General features: G+C 37.9%; 1 protein-coding gene across 1 annotated transcript in view; it reads right to left on the bottom strand.

Annotated features, from left to right (window-relative positions):
- Positions 1-10340, bottom strand: part of SYNJ1 (synaptojanin 1) — a 364762-nt gene extending 354422 nt beyond the window's left edge. The window contains exons 1-2 of the mRNA XM_053705173.1: positions 10245-10340; positions 3238-3384 (exon numbers count right to left, since the gene is read on the bottom strand). Of these exons, the coding sequence (XP_053561148.1) occupies positions 3238-3361 (124 nt within the window). The 5' untranslated portion in view covers positions 3362-3384; positions 10245-10340. The remainder of the gene's footprint in view (positions 1-3237; positions 3385-10244) is intronic.
- Between the last annotated feature and the right edge of the window lie 6829 nt (positions 10341-17169).

Here is a 17169-nt window from a genome sequence, read left to right as displayed (position 1 = left end):
TAAAGACCCACCTCTTCCATCAGGCATTCAGTCCGCTTATCTGACCTTCAGAAACTCCTAACTTTTATGTCTTATGTTGGTACAGTATATTTGTAAAGTGCTTTGAGTCTCACAGGGAGAAAAGCGCTATATAAATCACAAATTATTATTATTATTATTATTATTATTATTATCCCAAATGTCTTCAATGATTCAGATAGAACATGCAATTTCTAAGCAACTTTCTAATTTACTATTATTATTTTTTTTTTTATTATTATTATCTTGCTATCTTTATTTAAGCAGGAATGTAAAGCTTACGAGCTGGCCCATTTTAGGTTCAGCACCCTGGATAGCGGTTGCTTATTGGTGGCTAAATTTAGCAAACCAATAAGCAAGCATAACCCAGGTTCTGAAGAAAAAATGGTCCAGTTGCTAAGTTTTACATCCCAGCTTTTTAAACAAAGATAGCACGAGAATGAAGAAAACATGATAATAGGCGTAAATTAGAAAGTTGTTTAAAATTGCATGCTCTGTCTGAATCATTAAACAAAGAAAAAAATAGGTTAAGTATCCCTTTAAGGCTCAATAACATAAGTTGATATCTCTCCATACCAGGGAACACTTCAGAATTGGGCCCTAAGTATTGGTCTCACTGTAAATACATTGAGATAAGTTATTGAGGATTTTGTGTAGATATAAGCTACTAAGGTATTCTCTCCATACAAGCTCAGCCCAGCTGTTTCAATTGGGAAAAATAGCTAAATCATATAAAAAAACAAACATAAAAGAGCAGTATCCCATACATTTTAAACTATACATCTGGTATAACAAATCATTGGAAGCACATTAAAGGGAAACCAATTTTACAGTACACTGTCCATTTAATCCCTTTATGGGGGTTAAACATTTTGCATTGGTGTCCCTTGCTACATAACAGCATGCTCTGACAAACTAGAGCATTTTATTTCTGCATTACAATAAAAAAACTCACATTTTTCTCTCATAATTTAGATAGACCATACCATTTAAATAACAGTTTCATTCTCTTGGTATCCTTTGTTGAAGGAGCAGAACTGCACTACTAGGTGCTAACTGAACATGTTGGGTGAGCCAATTATAAGAGGTATATATGTGCAACCACCAGTCAGCAGCTAGCTCCAAGTAGTGCATGACTGCTCTTGAGACTATCTAGGTATGCTTTCCAACAAAGGATACAAAGAAGAAAATTGCAATGTTCTTTAAAATTGCATGCTCTGTCTGAACCACAAAAGTTTAATTTTGACTGCCCCTTTAATAAGACATATGAACAAAAAGGTGTCATGTGCCAGGCAGACAATGACTTGTAATACATTCTATAACCAAGCAAGGGTGACAAGGACGCACACTCGTTTGGTACAACAGCATAATTCAATAAGTGGGAAGTTATTCCCATCCTTGTTGCATTATCACAAGAGAGAATTCCAGCCATGCACAGTATAACTCATGTAGTGTTTGTATGTTTTATCACTGTGTAACACTAACATTTTAGTTTCAGGCCATTCCTGTGTCTGAAGCAGTGAATCAATTGTTTCACACGTAAAGGGACAGTAAACACCATGAGATTTTAGCATGTTTAGTTATGTGTAGTAGATTACTTTTGCAATGAATTTTCATTTTTTTGTGCCCACTTTCCATGTAATTTACCTCTGAAAACTGTGGATTTCTAATCTTTAGAGCTGGAAATGCACGCTGCAGACTTTAAAGCTAACCATGCTACATATGTTTCCCTAATTTGCTGCAAACAATGAATTTTATACTAAAATAATGACTGTTGCCTTGTGGTCTGCAGACTCAAGCCCAGATTATCTCCTACAAATAAGACAAGAGGTGGGAGGAGTTTGGATAGTGGAAAAAACAATTGCAGAAATCACTTAATTTGTTTTAAAAATGTTTAAACTTGGCTAATATGTTATTCTATAGCAACACAACAGGAATGTCTTGTAATTACAAGGTGTTCACTGTCCCTCTAAACAAACCATTTAGAAAGCAAAAACACAACTATTTAATCCCTTTGGCAAGCAGCAATAGCCACACCGAACCTTCACAGGCATCTCAGTTATATCTATGTCAATTTTATCCAGAACACAATCAGACCCATTAAATCATCTGCACTCACTCTGTTTCAAGTTGCTTACATAATACACTGTCCCACCAAAGAAAGAATAATAGGTCCCATACTTTAGACCAGCACACCCACGCTGAAAAATTAGGGCCATAAGTTTGGCCCTTAAAGTGGCGCTGGGTGTTTTTCATTCACTGCACAACAGATATTTAGATCCCTTTTGGAAATGGTGAGACTTAACAAATATGTTACAACTACTAACTAAAAAAGTGGTAGAAAAGATGCACATAAATATTAGGACTTTTAAATAATAATGTATCAAATAAATAAAATTAAGTTAAAAAAGAATTATCAACTATGACCTTGGCCACTGATGGACCTGCCCCTTCGGAGCAGCATTCATTTTTTCCCCTCACAAAATTTTCTGATGTTTCAGCAGCACTCCAGTTATTTTAGGATGGACATATTACATTCTGTATAAAATAGCTAATAAGAGCCTTTATTTAGACTGTTGAGTGCACATGTAGTGCAGAACTTGATTATAAATTATGCCATAGGTCCCTTATTCAATTCAATAATGACAAATGCTAATTAAAGTCTTTGTGGTTAGTGTTTTGATGTCTCAGATGAACCAAATACAAAGCTAAAATTGGAAAAAGGAATATTGTTGAAATAGAATTTTTGATATAAATTGCAATAAGTGTTTTGCATATCTTGTTACAATCTCACCACCTTTTAGTTTGCAAGAAAAAACAGTGAGATCTAAAGGGGGAAAAGAGCACAAGGCCAAATTGTTAACGGATGATGCTAACTAGCGGTTTGTTTGTTTGTTTTTTTCACCATGCAGAGCACAGCTTAGGATAACCACTCAGACAGCTTTTACTATGATAAGATGAGGACATTGAAGTAAAATGGTAAAATGTCCGATTTACACACAAATGCTCATGTGATATTTTGTAGTCTGCTTTTACAGATATGCTGCATCATTTTCATATGGTAACGGGTTCCTTTAAGAGGAAGCTTTTAGCATCTAGAAAGCAAAGACCTCCATAGAAAGAATTTACAGTTTGTATCACTCGTGTTCCAGCATAAATTCAAAATAATAATCATTTCCCTATAAATACCCAGATACAGTAAATATTAAAGGGACTTACAGAGCACAGCCACTGCACCAGACTCAAACAGAAGGCATTCTTCTCTGTTTCTTGCTTCTACAATTAAGCTGAATGGAGGAGGGTCCAGTTTATGAAAGATCCGGTATCCTTTACTGAAAGCCATGGTACTTTTACAGGGATGGCCACCTAAAAAAAAAGAGAATAATTCATTAATTTCTGCTGCAGTAATAAAAAGCACACTACCTAAGTGAAGAATGATACACTTGCATGTACAAGTATATATTTTTTTTATAAAATATCGGTGTTTTACACAAGAAATCATGACTCATGATAAAAAGTAAAAATTAGAATTAACCCCCCCCCCCCCACACACACACACACTGATACTGTTCTCAACTTGTTCAGCATTCTATAAGCAGCAGGGTAAACCATGAGTATCAGAATTTACACTGCAGATCAATAATTGCAGGTGGTTAAGGCAGTGACATTGTATGAGCACTGGGAAGTAGAAAAGTGATCTGTAGACTACATTATTAAAGAGCCATAATAAAAAAATACATGCTCGAACTCAGTAGAACATGTAATTTTAAGGACTATTGACCCTACACTACTGTGTGTTTAACCCCTGCAAAGGGGTTAAATACATAGTAGAAGTTCTGCTTGTGACCCGCAGAGCACTGCTGGCCACGAGCAGAATTACTGCTAATTGAATAAGTAGAACTAGTACTGCTGATTGGATGAGCGTCAGTTTCCACTTGGAACCAGCAGGGATCTGAGTGGCCCTGCTACTGTGTGTTGAACCCAATAGTGGGGAGTTAAACACACAGTAGTGCAGGGATGATGGTCTAACGGATTAGAGTATGTCACTGTTTGACTATTATGGCCCTTTAAGGAAGCATCCTTTGTGGGTGGGTGGTTGGTCAGAGAATATATAGCACCTTAAAGCAAAAAACCCACTACCCTACTTAATATTTGTATTACTCCAGTTATTGGAACTGTAAAAAAAAACGGTGTATTAATTTTTAAACTGTGTCCACTGACTAGTCTCTGCCTGGCTGTTTAATGCAAAATACACAATGTAAGAAAACCAGACAACCATTTAAATCACAGCTCACTGCTATATAATGATATACATGTTCCTTGTCATGCAACAAGAATCAGCTGATGTACTAGACCTCAGATAACTTGACTAGTTATTCTAATAGTTAAAAAGATATTTAATGTTTTTTTCTCCAGAAGGGAACAAGGCAAGGGTGTCCACTTTCCCCCTTATCTGTTTAATTTATCTATTGAGCCACTTGCTATTTATTTAAGAAAAGAAATCGAGGGCATCTGGTTAGGGAAAATCACTCTGCTTTTATATGCAGATGACCTATTAGTTTTCATAAAGGACACCAAGAGTAACATCCCTATTTTAATACAGGCTTTAGAAAAATTTAGTTGGTTTTCAGGTTATAAAGTGAACATAAATAAGTCAGATCTTTTGGATACATAAAAAAAATACAGCTATAGGAAATATCCATTTAAAGAAGCAAACATAAATCTTAAATACTTAGGTATTGTATTGGCCAGAGATCCAGACAAGTGGTAAGCGCTAAACTATCCTCAAATATGGGCAAAAAATTATAAAGACTTTGTAAACTGGGCTAAATTTCCTCTATCTTTGATCGGCAAAATTAATTTAATTAAAATGGTGATATTCCCTAAGCTTTTGTATTTATTACAAAAATTAAAAATGTAAGGATTTAAAAATGTTTAAACAAAATTGTCTGAAATTTTTGTGGGGGGAAAAAACGTAAGGTTTTTGCTCTGCAAAACATGACTCTGCTTAGAAAATATGGAGACATTGCCTTCCCAGATGTGGAAATTTATAATTTAGTATGTATGGGAAAATTTGCATTGGAATGGTTAACGGAGGCAGATTATTATGCATTAACAGGACTGGAAGAACAGTTAGATAACCCATATTCTCTTAAGGCCTTAGTACACTGTAAAGAGAATCTGCCAGAAAAAGTAAAAAAATTAAGCACTATTAAAAATGTGATTCTTGCGTGGCATAAACTAGCAAAGATATTACAAAAGAATTTGACAATAGTTGGGAATCCTAACTTTGCACCTGCTATTTACTCGAAAATATTTCAAAGTTGGAAATTGAAGGGATTGTTATTTGTAGAGCAACTGAGAGATAGGGAGGTGAGGGAGGTGAGGTGTTGCAAATCCTTCCAAGAAGTAAAAAGTGAGTTTGGAATCCCAAATAAGGAATTTTTCGCCTATTTGCAAGTACGACATTTTTGCTAGAGTGTATTAATAAAATGAAAGGACAACTGATAGTAGAACAATATGGCACCGCCATTAAGTCAGAATCACAGATAAAAAGTTTTTTCAGCAAATGGAAAAAATTAATTCAGTCATTCGCTGAAGAAGAACAAATACGTTTAATTTATCCCTTTAGAGATTCAGAAGTGCTGAGGAACGCAATTGCAAGAAATTAATTTCCAAATTTAGCGGAAAGTAGTTAGTTCATACGGGGGCTGGTCAGGAGGGGATAGGGAAGGAGAGGGAGGAAAGAGAAGGGGGAAAGGAAGGGGGGGAAATCTTTTTTTGTTTTGTTTGTTTGTTTGCCTGTTGCTGTTTTGTTTTGTCTTAGGTGGATTATTTTATTATTAAAGGGAAAATTCCAATATAAAAATGTGAATAAGAAACAAAGATAATTGAAATAATCTATGTACATGAAGTGAGCTTGAGTTGCTATGCTATGAACTACTTGTTTTCATTTAGCCCTGCGTGGCGATTTATTGCTAATGCATTGTTTCTTGGTATTGTGCTCACATTCTTTTCTTCCTTTTGTTGTCTGTTGGAGTAAAAAAAAAAAAAAAGGAAATTCTAATGCAAAAATTACATGGTCTAATCTAATAACTAGTAGAATATTTCTAATCGCTAACCCTATCTTACTAAGAGTTAGACCCCACAAAGGAGTTAAATACATAGGTAAAATCCTGCTAGAACAGCTCAGCAGCCAACAAGGAGCAGAACTGCAAATAGCTGCCAATCACCAAAGGTTGGAGAGCTGCAATGCTTGAGGTTCCATGCTTGAACTTTACATACAGTGGTTATTTCCATGTGTGCGTGTGTCCCCGAAATGTCACAATAAAGGCACGTTTTTGAAAAGTCCAGAAAGTGCAAGCCATTGTTTATCTATGCTATTTTCCCACATGCACCCTGGCAAGTTGACTATATATATATATATTAGTACAATGATGTTCTTTTTCAAAGGATAACAGGATAATGAAGCAAATTTGATTATAGAAGTAAATTGGAAAGTTGTTTAAAATTGTATGTTCTATCTGAATCATGAAAGAAAATTGTGGTTATAATCTATAGACATGCTTTTTGTTTTATTCTTTCCATCATTAAAGGCAATAGAATTATCTATCACTTTATATTCAAAGGATGATAAATGATCCACCATTGCTCAGAGGGACAAAATGCAATGAGATTAATATATTGTGCAGCATCTGGTTCTTTAGTCTGATCTGCGGCTCTGTTATATAAATTGACTGTGTGTTTTTTCATACATGGAACATGTTTGCATATTAAAAGCTCATTAAATATGCATGTACAATGGTCTTTAAAGCCACTAATTGATTGCATTGAATGTCTTTGTCAATCAACAATACTTTACTTTGAGGAGGGGATAATCCCAAATCCTGAAAAGAAAAAAAAAAAGAAAAAAAAACAAACATATTCCATTTTCAAAAGTGGGTTGGGTGCCTAGAAACTTGCTGGCCCCATGTCTACAGCCTTACTCCCACAATACCTTGCATGTTTCAAAGTGTGATGCTGACAGCTGCAGGAACCCAGACCAGTGTGCTGTGAGGTCATGACACCCCATTCCCAGATAAGTATTCTACTTGCACATTACTGGAAATCAGAGGGTTAAATAACCACTGCTAGAATGTTATGCAACGGTGATTTAACTCTTTGATTGCTCATTTGTGTAGTTGGCAACAAAACAAGACAGTTCATTCACTAATAACTACTACTACTACATCTCAAATTAAAATATCTATATTTATTAAAATTCATAAAAAGCATAAAACCTCAATGCAATACAGCAATGAGTATAATAAGGAGTTATTATAATGTTCTCTATTTCTTAAAAATATTCCTTATACTAGCTCTACTTGGTTTTCATTTGATGCACGTTAAAGGGACACTGAACCCAAAATTTTTCTTTCATGATTTAGATAGAGCATGCAATTTTAAGCAACGTTCTCATTTACTCATATTATCAATTTTTCTTTGTTCTCTTGCTATCTTTATTTGAAAAAGAAGGCATCTAAGATTTTATTTTGGTTCAGAACTCTGGACAGCAATTTTTTATTGGTGGATCAATTTATCCACCAATCAGCAAGAACAAGCCAGGTTGTTCACCAAAAATGGTCCGGCATCTAAACTTACATTCTTGCATTTCAAATAAAGATACCAAGAGAATGAAGAAAATTTGATAATAGGAGTAAATTAGAAAGTTGCTTAAAATTCCATGCTCTATCTATATGAATCACGAAAGAACAAAAATTGGGTTTAGTGTCCCTTTAAAGAAATATGAAACCCACAATGTTTCTGTTATGATGCAGACAGAGCATGTAAATGATGTAATTTTAAACAAATTTCCAACTTTTTCTATTACCTCATGTGCTTTGTTCTCTCGCTATCCTTTGTTGAAAAGAATAACTATGTAGGCTCAAGAGCAGCAAAGCCCTCCTGGAAGCTAGCTGCTGATTGGTTGCTGCAAATATATACCTATTGTCATTGGCTTACTTAATGTGTTCAGCTAGCTCCCATTTTTGGTTCAGCACTCTGGATAGTGTTTGTTGATTGATGGCTAAATTTAGCCACCTATCAGCAAGCACAATACAGGTGCTGAGCCAAAAACGGGCTGGCTCCTTAACTTAGATTTCTGCTTTTTCAAATTAACATAGCAAGAGAACGAAGAAAAATTGATAATAGGGGGCCAATTTATCAAATGTCTGACAGACTTGATCCACTCAGCGGATCATGTCCGACAGACATCGCTGAATGCCGATAGCATACGCTGTCTGCATTTAACATTGCACAAGCAGTTCTAGTGAACTTTTTATGCAATGCCGCCCGTGCAGATTCACGGCCAATCGGCCTCTAGCAGGGGGTGTCAATCAACCCGATCGTATTTGATCGGGCGGATTGATGTCCGCAGCCTCAGAAGCTTCTTTACTGCTGTTTCCAGCAAGCCTAAAGGCTCGCGCAGAATCAGGGGCAATTCAGCCCTTGATAAATCGGCCCCTAGAAGTTAATTAGAACGTTGCTTAAACCTGCATGCTCTATCTGAATCATGAAAGAAAAAATGTGGGTTTAGTATCCTTTTAATTCTTGATCTAAAAAGAGATTTTCTCTGTCTAGATTTCTGTTCTCAATGTGAAAAAGATTTGCTTTAGTTAATTTAAACTAAATACCATGTACCAGAACTATTTGCATTTAGATCAATTTATGAAACTATATTTTTTTATGAAAAATGAAAGACAAGGTAAGTGTTTTTATATTTTGTCTATCAATGTACCCTGTCAATGCTGTTACACCTTCTACTATATAAACATCAACAAACAACAAAAGCTCTTTCAGACTCTTAACCCTAATTTGTTACATTTATTTGTAATCTTCTAAATTACAGAATCAAACCAAAGTTAAACATTAGGGAGATAAACTATAAAAAACACACAAGTGATATACAAAGAAACATACCCCTGAGCTGGGAATTTTGTAAGCCTCAAGAAACAAAAACAAAACCATGAGAGTTTATCAGCCACATATGACATTGCTCTTCACCTACAGGTTGACAAATGCATATTAAATGTGTAAGCCAGACAGATACACATTGTAGAAGCAATGGAAAGGTATTTGTATGCAAATATAAAGAATAATAAAAAAAATTTAGGAACCACTGGCAAAATTCATGTTCATCAAGCCACCGGTCTATATCTATATCTATATATATATATATATATCCCAGGGTGCATTTAAATAAAGAATCCAACACACAGAGATAGAAAGCACTCACCGGGTCTTCAGAAATAAACATTCAATTATTAAATCAAAACAGTTATTGGTATGTTACTGTTATGATTTAATACATCGAAGGTTTATTTCTGAAGACTTAGTGAGTGCTTTCTATCTCTGTGTGAGATAGAGATATATATATATATATATATATATATATATATATATATATATATATATATATTTATATTATTTTTTATTTTATTTTTTAACAGATTTTGAATTATAGAATTGTATTTAAATCCATTCACAAGGCCTACAAGTTAAAATATATTCCATTGTGCCCCCTCATTTGAAAAGAATGGGCACCCATTACACTATAGTATACATCACAGTACAGTTAGCTGGATGTATACTCAGTCATCATAATTCAAAATGAAAACACAGAAAAAGTCAAATAGTGGGGCTAAGGACACATGGAAATATCTAGCAAGAGTAGGTAGAAGATCCATCCTCACTGGAAATGCACAACACACTACCTCAATAAGCAAGGACAGAGCCTGAGGTTATAAATACCTATGTAGTAGTGCATAATAGCATACACTGCAGAATAAGAATTACATGTATGTATCAGCATGACAGCACAATGAACAAACACAGCAAATCCTTACATACACACATAAGGATCAGCACTGGCAGGTCAGTGCTAATTTCCCCTTTCCTGTATATCATTCATTAGGTCACCGTATCTCAGTGCACGGTCCCTCCTGTCATAGAGACCTCAGCTTGTTATGTAAAAGCATCATGTAACAATAAAGCTCTATTAATACGGTACCAGATGCTATGTCACGGGCCTGGCAGCTTCGGTGTACCCGGGTGACAAGCCATTGCCCAACCAATGCACAGCAGGAGGGTGATGGTTCTGTGGATACCTATAGGGTGACACCCTAGTGACAATGTCAATTCCTTCTCTGTCAGTTCTAGGTTTTACCACTTGAAAACAAGCGACTTACACACACTAGCTGCGTTGGCCGAGCCTTCGGTACTTCTGCTGTCAGCCGGTAACCGATACAGTCAGTGACAGGATTTCACGTGAACGCGCTCGTAAGGTATAAACGCAGGTCCTCCCCCCAAAACCACGCCCACGCACTACTCCCACCCAGGAATCCTGAGCTAGGCGGAGCTCTGTTTGTTTCCCCGTGACAGGAAGAAGCTGGGACGGCCATGATTGTTTGTGGCAACTGGCAGGTAGTGTTTATTCTGCTGAAATATGAGCACGTGATTGGGTATACTAGTCTTAAAGGCTGTTGTGTGTGAGAGGTTGGAGAGTGGAGACCATTGATGTTTTCCTAGTTTTTTTAGTATTTGGAAGTGTACTGGTAACAAAAATATGCCATAAGGAGAGCTACACTATAAATGCATTTCTTTCATGTAATTGGCAAGAGTCCATGAGCTAGTGACGTATGGGATATGCAATCCTACCAGGAGGGGCAAAGTTTCCCAAACCTCAAAATGCCTATAAATACACCCCTCACCACACCCACAATTCAGTTTTACAAACTTTGCCTCCTATGGAGGTGGTGAAGTAAGTTTGTGCTAAGATTTCTACATTGATATGCGCTTCTCAGCATTGTTGAAGCCCGATTCCTTAGAGTACAGCGAATGTCAGAGGGACGTGAAGGGAGTATCACCTATTGAATACGATGATTTCTCTAACGGGGGTCTATTTCATGGGTTCTCTGTTATCGGTCGTAGAGATTCATCTCCTACCTCCCTTTTCAGATCGACGATATACTCTCAATTTACCATTACCTCTACTGATAACTGTTTCAGTACTGGTTTGGCTATCTGCTATATGTGGATGGGTGTCTTTTGGTAAGTATGTTTTTTATTTCTTAAGACACCTCAGCTATGGTTTGGCACTTTATGCATTTATATAAAGTTCTAAATATATGTATTGTACTTATATTTGCCATGAGTCAGGTTCATGTATTTCCTTCAGCAGACTGTCAGTTTCATATTTGGGGAATTTAAACATTTTAAGAAATTTATTTCTTACCTGGGGTTTAGTCTTTTTTTCAATTGACTACTTTCTTGCTATTGCGGGTATTAGGCCCGCGGGTGCGTCTAATGCTAAACGTAATTGCGTCATTCTTGGCGCGAAAATTTTTTTGGCACGGAAAAAGGCGTTTATGACGCAACTTCGTCACACGGCGGCGGCATTAGTTACGCAAGTGTGTCATTTCCGGTATATTTTTTCATTATTTCAATACCCCATTGATGTTTGCCTCTTGCTTTTTTCTCTATCAGAGGCCTATGCTTTTGCATTTTTTCCCATTCCTGAAACTGTCATATAAGGAAATAGATAATTTTGCTTTATATGTTGTTTTTTCTCTTACATTGAGCAAGATGTGTCAATCTGATCCTGCCTCAGAAGCTTCTGCTGGAACATTGCTGCCTGACATCGGTTCTACCAAAGCTAAGTGCATTTGTTGTAAAAGTGTAGAAATTATTCCACCAAATGTCATTTGTAATAGTTGTCATGATAAACTTTTACATGCAGATAGTGTTTCCATCAGTAATAGTACATTGCCAGTTGCAGTTCCTTCAACTTCTAATGTACATGATATACCTGTAAATTTTAAAGAATTTGTATCTGATTCTATTCTGAAGGCTTTGTCTGCATTTCCACCTTCTAATAAACGTAAAAGGTCTTTTAAAACTTCTCATTTAGCTGATGAAATTTCAAATGACCAACAACATAATAATTTATCCTCTTCTGATGAGGATCTATCTGATTCAGAAGATCCTTCCTCAGACATTGACACTGACAAATCTACTTATTTATTTAAAATAGAGTATATGCGTTCTTTATTAACCCCTTAACGACACGCGTCGAACAGGGTACGTCTTGCACAAACTGGTCTTTAAAGACCAGCGACGTACCCTGTACGACGTTGGGGTTGAAAGCGGCTGGAAGCGATCCTGATCGTTTCCAGCCACTTTCCGGTTATTGTAGTGATGCATCACTTTCCGGTTATTGTAGTGATTGCATCACTGCAATAACATTTTTCCCCATCCGATGCAGAGAGAGCCACTCTGTGGCCCTCTCTGCACCGGACATCAATGCCGCGATCGTTGGTGGGTGGGAGCAGACGTGGGAGGCGGGTGGGCGGCGATCGATGGCTTACCGGTGGGCGGGATCGTGGGCGGGATTGCTGGGGGGCGCGCACGGACGCGCGCGCGTGCACAGGGGAGGCGGGCGGGCGCGTGCACGGGGAGGGAGCGGGTGGGAACCATTACACTATGGAACAGTGGTTTCTATTTAGAGGGAGAGAGGGGGGATAAATATGTTAATCAAAGGGATCTGGGAGGGGGTGGGGAAGCTAGACTACAGAAAAGTGGGGAAAAAATAAAAAATATACATTTTTTTTGTAAACTGGGTACTGGCAGACAGCTGCCAGTACCCAAGATGGCTCCCAATAACGTAGAGGGGGAGGGTTAGAGAGCTGTTTGGGGGGGGATCAGGGAGGTTTGGGGCTAAGAGGGATCCTACACAGCAGCATATGTAAATATGCTCCAGAAAAAAAAAGAAGAAAAAAAAGATACCTTTTATTTTAGTACTGGCAGACTTTCTGCCAGTACTTAAGATGGCGGGGACAATTGTGGGGTGGGGGAGGGAAGAGAGCTGTTTGGGAGGGATCAGTGGGTCTGATGTGTCAGGTGGGAGGCTTATCTCTACACTAAAGCTAAAATTAACCCTGTAAGCTCCCTACAAGATCCCTAATTAACCCCTTCACTGCTAGCCATAATACACGTGTGATGTGCAGCGGCATTTAGCAGCCTTCTAATTACCAAAAAGCATTGCCAAAGCCATATATGTCTGCTATTTCTGAACAAAGGGGATCCCAGAGAAGCACTTACAACCATTTATGCCATAATTGCACAAGTTGTTTGTAAATAATTTCTGTGAGAAACCTAAAGTTTGTGAAAAAGTTACCATTTTTTTTTATTTGATCGCATTTGGCGGTGAAATGGTGGCATGAAATATACCAAAATGGGCCTAGATCAATACTTTGGGATGTCTTCTAAAAAAAAATATATACATGTCAAGGGATATTTAGGTATTCCCGACAGATATCAGGGTTCCAATGTAACTAGCGCTCATTTTGAAAAAAAGTGGGTTTGAAATAGCAAAGTGCTACTTGTATTTATGGCCCTATAACTTGAAAAAAAAGCAAAGAAGATATAAACATTGGGTATTTCTAAACTCAGGACAAATTTTAGAAACTATTTAGCATGGTTGTTTTTTGGTGGTTGTAGATGTGTAACAGATTTTGGGGGTCAAAGTTAGAAAAAGTGTGTTTTTTTTTCCATTTTTTCCTCATATTTTATAATATTTTTAATAGTAAATTATAAGATATGATGAAAATAATGGTATCTTTAGAAAGTCCATTTAGTGGCGAGAAAAACGGTATATAATATGTGTGGGTACAGTAAACGAGTAAGAGGAAAATTACAGCTAAACACAAACACCGCAGAAATGTAAAAATAGCCCTGGTCCTTAAGGGAAAGAAATTGAAAAATGGCCGTGTCCTTAAGGGGTTAAAAGAAGTGTTAATTACTTTGGATATTGAGGTAACCAGTCCTATTGACGTTCAGTCTAATAAACGTTTAAATGCTGTTTTTAAACCTCCTGTGGTTTCTCCAGGGGTTTTTCCTATTTCTGATATGATTTCTAGGGAATGGAATAAGCCAGGTACTTCTTTTATTCCTTCTTCAAGGTTTAAAAAATTGTATCCTTTACCAGCAAAATCTATAGAGTTTTGGGAAAAAATCCCCAAAGTTGATGGGGCTATTTCTACTCTGGCTAAACGTACCACTATTCCTATGGAAGATAGTACTTCCTTTAAGGATCCTTTAGATAGGAAGCTTGAATCCTATATAAGGAAGGCCTATTTATATTCAGGTCATCTTCTCAGACCTGCTATTTCTTTGGCTGATGTTGTGGCTGCCTCAACTTTTTGGTTGGAGAATTTAGCGCAACAAGATTTGGATCCTGACATATCTAGCATTACTCGCTTACTGCAACATGCTAATAATTTTATTTGTGATGCCATTTTTTATATTATCAAAATTGATGTTAGATCCGTGTCTTTAGCTGTATTAGCTGGAAGAGCTTTGTGGCTTAAATCTTGGAATGCTGATATGACATCTAAATCTAGATTACTATCTTTCTTTCCAAGGTAATAATTTATTTGGTTCTCAGTTGGATTCTATTATTTCAACTATCACTGGAGGAAAATGAGTTTTTCTGCCTCAGGATAAAAAACCTAAGGGTAAATCTAAGGCTTCTAACCGTTTTCGTTCCTTTCGTCAGAATAAGGAACAAAAACTCAATCCTCCTCCCAAGGAATCTGCTTCCAGTTGGAAGCCTTCCTCTAATTGGAATAAATCCAAGCCATTTAGGAAATCAAAGTCTGCCCCTAAGTCCGCATGAAGGTGCGGCCCTCATTCCAGCTCAGCTGGTAGGGGGCAGATTAAGGTTTTTCAAGGATTTTTGGATAAAATCTGTCCAAAATCATTGGATTCAGAGCATTGTCTCTCAGGGGTATCGAATAGGATTCAAAGTAAGACCTCCTGTGAAAAGATTTTTTCTTTCACGCATCCCTGTAAATCCAGTAAAAGCTCAGGCTTTTCTGAAGTGTGTTTCAGATCTGGAGTCTTCAGGGGTAATCATGCCAGTTCCTCCTCAGGAACAAGGTTTGGGGTTTTATTCAAACCTATTCATTGTACCAAAGAAAGAAAATTTATTCAGACCAGTTCTGGATCTAAAAATTTTGAATCGTTATGTAAGAGTACCAACTTTCAAGATGGTGACTATAAGGACTATTCTGCCTTTTGTTCAGCAAGGACATTATATGTCCACAATAGACTTGCAGGATGCATACCTTCATATTCCGATTCATCCAGAACACTATCAGTTTCTGAGATTCTCTTTTCTAGACAAGCATTACCAATTTGTTGCTCTTCCATTTGGCCTAGCAACAGCTCCAAGAACCTTTTCAAAGGTTCTGGGTGCCCTACTATCTGTAATCAGAGAACAGGGTATTGCAGTGTTTCCTTATTTGGACGATATCTTGGTACTAGCTCAGTCTTTACATACTGCAGAATCTCACACAAATCAACTAGTGTTGTTTCTTCGGAAACGTGGTTGGAGGATCAATTTACCAAAAAGTTTCTTGATTCCTCAGACAAGGGTCACCTTTTTAGGCTTCCAGATAGATTCAGTGTCCATGACTCTGTCTCTAACAGACAAGACCGCTGCTCCATAACCTGTCAGCCTGCTCTGGGACGATCGGGTTGATTGACACCCCCTGCTGTCGGCCTATTGGCCCCAAGTCTGCAGGGGGTGGCGGTTGCACCAGCAGCTCTTGTGAGCTGCTGGTGCAATGCTGAATACGGCGAGCGTATTGCTTGCCGTATTCAGCGAGGTCTGTCGGACCTGATCCGCACTGTCGGATCAGGTCCGACAGACCTTTATAAATAGAGGCCTATATCTCTATGTCGCTGCTATACTGATAAGATATTTTGAGGCAAATAAAAATCAAATGATGATGTTTCCGAGTGCTTTACCTTGTGTTCTTTTCTAGTTTCCCAAACATGTTTTTTTCCAGTTTTGATAAGCACATCTCCTTTACAGCCCAGAGCAGTGTAAAAGTTGCTTTTTCATATGAGGGGTGTTATGTGCATTGTATATGCCATCTTTTGGAACCCCTATTCTCCCATACAATAAATACAGGAATTAGTTAACCGTCACATTTATTATGACATACAATTATCAGTGGCACGGTTATCTGAAAATACTGATAATATGTACCTAATGTCTTGCAATCAAGGCAGGACTAAATAACCAACTACTCTGCTAGATACCCCTATACTAAAGCCTGTTGTAAGTTACCTGACCTCTGCTTGCCTGACTACTCTGCTGGATACCCCTATACTTAAGCCTGTTGTAAGTTACCTGACCTCTGCTTGCCTGACTACTCTACTGGATACCCCTATAGTAAAGCCTGTTGTAAGTTACCTGACCTCTGCTTGCCTGACTACTCTACTGGATACCCCTATAGTAAAGCCTGTTGTAAGTTACCTGACCTCTGCTTCCTTGACTACTCTACTGGATACCGCTATACTAAAGCCTGTTGTAAGTTAGCTGACCTCTGCTTCCCTGACTACTCTACTGGATACCCCTATAGTAAAGCCTGTTGTAAGTTACCTGAGCTCTGCTTGCCTGACTACTCTACTGGATACCCCTATACTAAAGCCTGCTGTAAGTTACATGACCTCTGCTTGCCTGACTACTCTGCTTGATACCCCCTATACTAAAGCCTGCTGTAAGTTGCCTGACCTCTGCTTGCCTGACTACTCTGCTGGATACCCCTATACTAAAGCCTGTTCTAAGTTACCTGACCTCTGCTTGCCTGACTACTCTGCTGGATACCCCTTTATTTAAGCCTGCTGTAAGTTACCTGACCTCTGCTTGCCTGACTACTCTACTGGATACCCCTATACTAAAGCCTGCTATAAGTTACCTGACCTCTGCTTGCCTGACTGTTCTGCTGGATACCCCTATACTAAAGCCTGCTGTAAATTACCTGACCTCTGCTTGCCTGACTACTCTGCTGGATACCCCTATACTAAAGCCTGCTGTAAGTTACCTGACCTCTGCTTGCCTGACTACTCTGCTGGATACCCCTATACTAAAGCCTGCTGTAAGTTACCTGACCTCTGCTTGCCTGACTACTCTGCTGGATACCCCTATACTAAAGCCTGTTGTAAGTTACCTGACCTCTGCTTGCCTGACTACTCTACTGGATACCCTATACTAAAGCCTGTTGTAAGTTACCTGACCTCTGCTTGCCTGGCTACTCTACTGGA

This window comes from Bombina bombina, chromosome 3 (assembly GCF_027579735.1).
Source record: "Bombina bombina isolate aBomBom1 chromosome 3, aBomBom1.pri, whole genome shotgun sequence".
In the NCBI taxonomy this organism is placed as follows: Eukaryota; Metazoa; Chordata; class Amphibia; order Anura; family Bombinatoridae; genus Bombina; species Bombina bombina.
Note: the sequence above shows the minus strand (reverse complement) of the source record. Positions and strands in the feature narration are given on the sequence as shown.